The following is a 9,067-nucleotide window of genomic DNA, read 5'->3' as shown; positions in this document are numbered from 1 at the left end:
CACACACTTTCCCCCCCCTCCACATCCTCCCCTATTTCACATATGAGAAAGGCCAGGCGCATAGAGAAGGAAAGGTACTGCACCCTGTTACGTGAAGAGCAAGTCTTTTGAGGGAAGAGGATCCAGGAAACAGTGGAGAGATAAGAAAACCAAACACTTACCTGGATATATCCTGCATAGAATGTAGCTGCGCCTTTCCATCTCTCTCCACATCCTCTTCCTACCACAAAATTCACGGCACTATGGGAGAAGTCCAAAAGGTACGTGTTTTGATCTGCTTGAAGGACCTGTTTGAATCAAAGAATGCTTTTTTATTAATGTTATACACATCATTGTGATGAATATGAGATTTCATGGATGTACCTAAAACTTAAAATGAAACTTTAATTAGATCTTTTAGGCACAAATGTTTGTTTTCAAGGGTTTGTTTTCAGTCATTGAGAAGCTAAAAGGCACTACTGAGCAAGAGCTGCGGATAGTTCTTCTCGGTCTCGATAACGCCGGAAAAACCACTTTGTTAAAACAACTCGCCTCAGAAGATGTGAACACCATCACTCCAACTCAGGTGAGAAGAGCAGCCACGGGGACTTTCAAAGCACTAGATTTTTTTACAGTTTGCTCTTGCACTTTCTTAATATGCTTGTTCAAAAAAAGGTGTTACTTTGACAACCAGGACACATGTGGTTAAAAAAGCAGCACAGTCCTCTGCCATTCCAGAATGTACATTTTCTTTTTAATTATGTGTTATGAATGGCAAAAACATGTCTCATGAGTAATTCAGCCTAATTTGCTGAGGCTGTTGAAAGGTGTGTAGTTATTAGCTGGTGTGGAATGTTAACACATTGCTTGCGCTTTTTTACTGTTTAACAAATTCAGTAGAAATATTCTCAAAGCATTTGACAGTTACACTTCAGTTTTGTTACCATACAGAATTGTAAATGATAGTGGTAAAGTCATTCTTTGGCACGAAACCAATGTGTATCTTTAGCTGCATCTTGGATTAACACTTGACTGTACAACCAAAATGGATGAATCAGGTTAATCAGTGACAAAGAGGACAGACTGTGGATGAATAATACAGTGAAAACCCCCTTAAAAAGTATGACATGATCACGTCTTTGACTTTGGGGTAACTTTTTGGGGGTCTGCCTAAGAGAGAGAGAAAAAAATTGAGTATACTAGAGGTGCAGTAAATATAATATAATATAAATGATAGTGGTAAAGTCATTCTTTGGCACGAAACCAATGTGTATCTTTAGCTGCATCTTGGATTAACACTTGACTGTACAACCAAAATGGATGAATCAGGTTAATCAGTGACAAAGAGGACAGACTGTGGATGAATAATACAGTGAAAACCCCCTTAAAAAGTATGACATGATCACGTCTTTGACTTTGGGGTAACTTTTTGGGGGTCTGCCTAAGAGAGAGAGAAAAAAAGTAAATATAATATAATATAATATAATATAATATAATATAATATAATATAATATATTTTTCAAAAAGTGAAGAATATGAGAAATATGAGAAATAAACTGACAACTATGAGAAATAAATTTGCAGTTGCAAAATATAAAATACATTATGACATACATAGTGAAATAGTGAATATGTCACAATTATGAGAAATAAAGTCTTAATTATCTTTGTTTCAGTTTGGGGTGAACATGGACTTCCATTCTTAAGTTATATCCAATTGTTATTTCTGTTATGAAAATACTATAAAAATACTATTAAAATATTAAAACAAAGAAACAAATCAATCTATCGATCCTCATACCCATCAATAATATTATAATATTTTTTTTTCACTTTATATGCAATTTGCAGAAAATGTATTTAGTCAGAATACACAGCTTCTTAGACAGTAACCTTTTAGTCTGAGGTGAACACCACTTCCATTTAGAAATGATGTAGAGTTTTAACCTTTACAAGACTGATGGTTAAATGTCAGCTGTTTTAATTGTCATCGAAAAAAGAATTTTGTCTTGCCCTTTGACCCCCTAAAAAAAAAGTGATTTATTTAATCGTATGTGTCATTGTAGCATGACGAAAGTGATCCACTTAAAGGGATACTCCACCCCAAAATGAAAATTTTGTCATTAATCAGTTACCCCCATGTCGTTCCAAACCCCTAAAAGCTTCGTTCGTAAGTGATTAATGACAACATTTTCATTTTGGGGTGGAGTATCCCTTTAATGTTTTTTCACCTACAATCCATGAGACAAAAAAAAGACTACAATCACTGCTAGTTAACCACTTAAAGGCGGAAACTGTCCTAGAAAAAACTACTATCCAAGTAAATTGTATAAATAGACATGATAACATCTCAATCTTCCAAGAAAGTTAATAGGATCAAATGTGGTCAGTCTGGTTTACCACTCTGTTTACTGTTGAGAGGTCAGGGATAGAGCACTGATACACCATCACTGTGCATATTAGTGCTAGTTATTAGCATAAAGTCAGCTAACTAGAGATAACACATATGACAAAAGTCTCTAATATCAATTTATAAAAGTCTGAATTCATGCGTCATTGATTGACAGTATCATCCATTTATAGAACTGCTGCAACTGATGGCTGTTAGCACAACATTTAGCATGGATTCCTTTGGACTCTGCTGCGCACAGCTTGCTACTTAAGATGTTGTTTAACCATTACTTGATTACTTAAAATATCCTGGGACCTAGATGTTATGTGAGACTATTTGCTATTTAGCATGTGTTTTGTTAACAGACATTATATGCTGCAGCCAGTTAAAGCTGTAAAGAGCTGAGGCCTGTGGGGAGAGAAGATCCTCTCTAAGAATAGCACCACTACAGTGTCTTTAATCCCACCGTTAAAGATTACTTAACCATAAAGTCTCAGTAGTTGGAGGCTGCTCAGGGACAGGATACATTTAGACTAGGAGAGTTTAAATACATTGTGCCTCTATCTGGTGTTTTGTGTGTGATTAGCATTGTGACCTAATCAAGCCTTCATTACGGAAGCCTGTTTCTGCTTCATAGTAAAAAACTAAGAAGGTAACTGTGAAATAAAGTTTAAAATAAGAAAGGCTTAATATAAGAAGTCAAACTATGAGATATGTATAGTTTCAACAATGAGATAAACACGCATTATGTGATTTAAGTCACAGTTAGGAAATATAAAGTCACAGTTACGAGATATAGTCAGGGTTGTGAGATATAACCTCACATACTGCATGGGAGGTTTAAGTCAATGTGAAATATATAAAGTCACAATTGTGAGATTTAAAGTCACACTGTGAGGTTTAAAGTACTGTTATGATATATCAAGTCACAACTGTGAGACATAAAGTCAGAGTTGTGAGAATTAAAATTACACTGATGTATAGTCACAATTTTGGGATTTGTGTCACATTGTGAGATATCAAGTCACAATTGTGAGATGAATTGCAGTTGTGATATATTGTCACAATTGTGAGATTCAAATCACAATGTGAGACAGAAAGTCAAAATATAAAATCGAAACTGTGAGATTTAAAGGGATAGTTCACCCAGAAATTAAAATTATACTCACCCTCATGTCGTTCCAAACCCATAAGACCCCCTTTCATCTTCAGAACACAAATTAAGATATTTTTGATGAAATCTGAGGGATTTCTGACCCGAATATACAAACAATCAACAATATCAAACAATATCTTAATTTGTGTTCCAAAGAAGGTCTTTTTGGGTTTGGAAGGATATGAGGGTGAGTAATTAATAACAGAATTTTCATTTTTGGGTGAACTATTTAACTTGATTGTGACTTGATATCTCATAAAAGTGACTTTAAAGGGTAAAGTCACTTTTATGAGATATCAAGTCACAATCAAGTTAAATCTCACAATTGTGACAGTATATCACAACTGTGAGATTTAAAGTCACAAGTGTGAGATATCAAATCACAATTGTGAAATGTATATTCCCAAATGTGATATATAGTCACAATTGTGAGATTTGAAGTCACAGGTGTGAGGTATCTAGTCACAATTGTGAGAAGTTGAAATTGTGAGATATGAAGTCAAGATGTCATCACAGTTGTGAGTTTCTACATTTACAATTGTGATATATAGTTACAGTTGTGAGAATTAAAGCCATATTGTGAGATTTAAAGTCACAGGTGTGCGATATTCATTCACAATTAACAGATTTAAGTCACATTGTGAGAAATAAAGTCATAATTGTGAGATTTAAATTCACAACTTTGATGTATAGGCACAATCATGAGATTTGAATACACATTGTGAGATTGAAGTTACAATTCTAGACAACTGCAAGATTTAAAGTCACAAGCAGGATATATAAAGTCAAAATTGTGAGATTTAAAGTCACTTTGGGAAAGTAAAGTTACAATGTGAGATAAATTCACAATTGTGAGATTTATTTCTTCCAATATAATTTTAAAGTGATATAAAGTTGCAATTACAAGATTTAAGTCACATACTCTCAAAAAAATTTTAAAGCATTTTTAAGATTCACACAATTGAATTAATAGTAAAATTCCATAAAATGTCATTAAATAATCCTTATGTATTTTAATTGAATAACTGATTAAGGATTGTTGTTATTCAGTTAAATGTAAGGATTATTATTCAAGTCAATTTGATGGAATTTTACTATTAATTGAATTGCGTAAACCTAATTTTTTTTTTCTTTTTTTGAGTGTAGACACAGCTGTATCATGTGCTAATTTTGTTCTGTCAGGGTTTCAACATTAAAAGTGTGACCTGTGATGGCATGAAGCTGAATGTGTGGGACATTGGAGGACAGAGGAAGATTCGACCATTCTGGAAGAAGTACCTGGAGAACACAGATTTATTGGTATGACAGCAGCGTTCAGGCAGAAAATTCTGAAGTTAACTTTCTCGGTGACATTGAACATGTTGTGAGAGTATTTCCATCACATATGTAATTACATTTCAGTTTTGTGTATCAGTCTAAAAGCTTTTTTCTCCTTAATAGTCCCTTTTCTCTCTCCCTTTTTTAGATTTATGTGATTGACAGTGCAGACAAAAAGAGATTTGAGGAAACAGGATTGGTAAGCTTCTCCTTTTTTTTATTTCTTGAAAAGCATTTTATCTGATATATTTATACGTCAAGCAATCCGCCCCTAATTTCCTTTACTTGTAATGCACACAGGCTGGATATCTTTAGTCTCCAGACTCAATTGAAACAGCTGTCAGCACAGAACAAAAGAGATCTCATTCTATGTATCTAATTTCTAAATTAGATGATTTTAAAGGAAGATGTTTTCAAAACAGTCTTTCTGGTTTTAAAGGATATATTTTAATAGCTTTAAACTTTTGATTGCATATCATTAATTGGTTCCTTAATTTGAAGAGTGTTGAAATGCCAGTTGTTTGCCTGAGCTACATTATTTTGGACTTGTTCCCTAACAAACTTTTTTACTTCCCTTCCATAAAAGTATATATACATTTTTAAGGAATATAACATAAGAGCGAATGCTGTTGTTCTAAATAATTCACATATTATGTGTTTTTGTAGGCCAACCTGTCAGTTAGCATCACCCTGGTTCCCTTCACAAAAACCAGACAGGATTTTTCCATTGGCTTTTGGATTATTGCATAAAATAAGCTCTATGACCAACAAAGGTTCGATTATCATCATGACAATCTTCACAAATGAACACAACTTTCATGAATTTTGAAGCCTAAATAATCGCACAAAGTAAAAAGTTAACCTATATATATATAGTTTACAATAAGTGTTACAATCGGGAATTTTACTTTGCTCTTGCTTCTGAGAAAATCAAAAGACATTTTTAACAATTAACTTGGCATTCCTATGTACAAACGGCAAGCTTTTCAGAGAAAAACAGAGTTTAAAAACTTCACAAAGGTGGGAATGAGAAGTGACAGGGAAACACATTTCTATCAGGCCAACAAAATGAGATTTTGAAGATAAAATGTATTAATATTAAGCAAAATGTATTAATGTATATTAAATTCAGTTGGGAGAATTCCTAATTTAAAGGATGCATCCAAATATGACTCACTCATGACTCATTTACTCATTCTCAAGTTGTTCCAAACCTTTATAAATTTCTTTCTTCTGCTGAACACAAAAGAAGATATTTTTAAGAGTGTGGGAAATTAAACAGTTGCTGGTACCAATTGACTTTTTTAAGGGCATAGTTTTGGGTTCAATCCTTGGTATACACACTATACAACCATATCGGCACCTCTGTGTGGTGCTGATTACAGTCTTTCTGACTCCTCTGTGTTGACCTTCTTCCACAGGAGCTCTCGGAGCTCATCGATGAGGAGAACCTGAAGGGTGTGCCATTGCTCATCTTTGCCAATAAACAGGACCTGGCCACAGCCTCTCCGGCCAGTGAGATCGCAGAGGGCCTCAACCTGCACACGTACCGGGACAGAGAGTGGCAGATCCAGGCCTGTTCTGCCGTATCTGGGGAGGGTGTACAGGTTTGTAAATACATAGTGAATTTATTTTAATTTTACCCTTATAGGAATAGTTTAAGACATTTATTTTTACTTTCAGGATGGCATGAACTGGATCAGCAACAATATTGTAAATAAGAAGAAATGAATCTGCTCACTTCCAAGTGTTATTTTGTACAATTGCTCTGATTCTTCTGTTAATGTAAACCACGTATAAAAAAATTACTTTGGAAAACTCTTCTTTTTTTTTTTTTGTAAATATATTAATGATCTATCTTCCTGTTTGTAAATTGGCTTCCCACAGAGACTGGCAGGAAATCAAACAAAACAAATCATTTTTCCCTCTCTTATCTCTTAAGGCCCGTTCACACCAAGCACGATAACTATAAAGATAACGATAAAGATATAGTTCTAAAAATCGTTCTCAATATTAAAGAATAGCATAGTTCACACCACAACTATGATGATAACGATACAGAGGAACGATATCGTTGGAATCGCTTTCAAAACGATTTTTTTCCAGCTGATGAACGATAAAACAGTGACAGCCAATCAGAATCCATCCTGCTGTAACGAGCTCAAGAATTTAAAGCGGCAGACGAGCGTGCGCTTAGAATAAACAGACGATATCGTTCGCTGGTGTGGACGCTAATATCGTTATCTTTATTGTTTTCTTTATAGTTATAGCTCTTGGTGTGAACGGGGCTTTATGCTCTTACAGAGAGATTTGTTGCCCTCTGACTAGACAAGCTTTTTTTAAAATCTATAAATCATGCTTTTGCTGTCATGTTTTTGAGAAATATGACATATCAGGGCATAAATAATGCACACAAGCAAGATTTACAGCCTAAAATAAGAATGAGGTATCAGTGTATCTATCACAAATATATATAGTCTTCTTCGGCTGTTTCGATAGTTGTCACACCGGAGAATTATCTCTAACAGAGCAAAACTCTTGTATTTTGTGTAAGATGATATGTCAAAGCTATGTGTTTTTTTTTTTGTCTCAGTATGACTGGAATTTTTATATATGACAACATGTTTATGATTATGTGAAATGAAATTGTAACATTAAATGTTCCCTAGTTGTTTAAGATTGTCTTTGATTCTAATTCAATCAAGACCCTAGACTAGTCATGCTAGTTTTTTCCCCCAAGTTTTCCAACATTTTCGAAAGATCTAAAAAACATGTAACATAAGAGCGAATGCTGTTGTTCTAAATAATTCACATATTATGTATTTTTGTAGGCCAACCTGTCAGTTAGCATCACACTGGTTCCCTTCACAAAAACCAGACAGGATTTTTTCCCTTGGCATTTGGATTATTGCATTAAATAAACTCTATGACCAACAAAGGTTTGATTATCATCATGACAATCTTCACAGATTAACACAACTTTCATTAATTTTCAAGCCTAAATACAATCACACAAAGTAAAAAGGTAAACTTAGGCTACATAAACTAACTAAACCATGTTCACACGACAATAACGTCACCGCCATTAAGCTTCTGACAACTCTTTCAAAGTCTTCATTTAAAAAACATAAAAATTTGAGTTAGAAAATTTAAGGCTGAACTAGATGAGTTTACCTGTTCGACATTATGACGTTTAATGTCCCCAACAACCTCTGTAGTCCCATTTAGCCACTTGTTAGCAAACGCTTTTTCAAGGCAATAAAAGCTTTAAAACAATCACAAGGGGTGTATTACTGATGTATTTTTTGATGTAAAAGTAAAAGGTGAAAATATCTCATCCACAGACTTTATTTCAGGCATTTAACCAAAAACCCATTCAAAAAACCTTCGGGACAATTAAACCAGAAGTGATGAAATGCTTATTTTCAGGTTTGGCCTACAATAATAGGTACGGTGGACGAGAAGTGCAGAACAAATCACAATTCTGAAAACAAAATAACAAATTACAAACGCAAATGCAAGTCTAAAAAACAAAATAACAATTCAGAAAGCACAACAACAATTCAGAAAACATTATAACAAGTCAGAAAACACAATGACAAATTCGAAAACAAAATAACAAGTCAGAAAACACAAGGACAAATCCGAAAAACCTTGGACCCCTCACACCCAGCCCACTCTCTCTTCGAACTGTTGCCTTCTGGTCGGCGCTACAGAGCACTGACCACCAGAACAGTCAGGCACAAGAACAGTTTTTTCCCACAAGCGATATTCAGTCTGAACAATTAATCTTTCATAATTATACATCGTTCATCACAACTAACATAGTATATTTATATTAAACTGCACACTTTGTAAATAACATATCTGCACACTAATAAACATATATGTACATTTATCTAAACAATTACATTTTTTCCTATACTCCTATTTCTGTATATAGTACATTATTCAATTTTTCTTTTTTTTATTATATTAGTGTTATTCCTATGTATGTCTGCACTATCATGTAGGTCTGCACTATGTCTGTACTTTCTTCTACACTGGAAGCTCCTGTCGTCAAGTCAAATTCCTTGTGTGTGTAAACATACTTGGTAATAAAGCTCTTCTGATTCTGATTCTGAATCAGCAACTGTACGTATGTTTTGTTACTAGTTTAAGTATTTGCTATTGACTGTTCAAATGCGCTCTCTTTTCAAATCTCGTATTAGCAATGGATTCTA

General features: G+C 34.1%; 1 protein-coding gene across 1 annotated transcript; it reads left to right on the top strand.

Annotated features, from left to right (window-relative positions):
• The first annotated feature begins 26 nt into the window (after window positions 1-26).
• On the top strand, window positions 27-6,637 carry LOC107721416 (ADP-ribosylation factor-like protein 3). The gene is made up of 6 exons (XM_016529420.1): window positions 27-260; window positions 422-565; window positions 4,710-4,826; window positions 4,993-5,043; window positions 6,266-6,451; window positions 6,528-6,637. The coding sequence occupies exons 1-6, from the start codon at window positions 243-245 to the stop codon at window positions 6,573-6,575; spliced, it is 564 nt and encodes a 187-aa protein (XP_016384906.1). The 5' UTR covers window positions 27-242; the 3' UTR covers window positions 6,576-6,637.
• The last annotated feature ends 2,430 nt before the right edge of the window (window positions 6,638-9,067 follow it).

This window comes from Sinocyclocheilus rhinocerous, unplaced genomic scaffold, assembly GCF_001515625.1.
Source record: "Sinocyclocheilus rhinocerous isolate Xijiao unplaced genomic scaffold, SAMN03320098_v1.1 scaffold33, whole genome shotgun sequence".
NCBI classification, from domain to species: domain Eukaryota; kingdom Metazoa; phylum Chordata; class Actinopteri; order Cypriniformes; family Cyprinidae; genus Sinocyclocheilus; species Sinocyclocheilus rhinocerous.
This window is presented reverse-complemented; position numbering and strand designations above follow the sequence as displayed.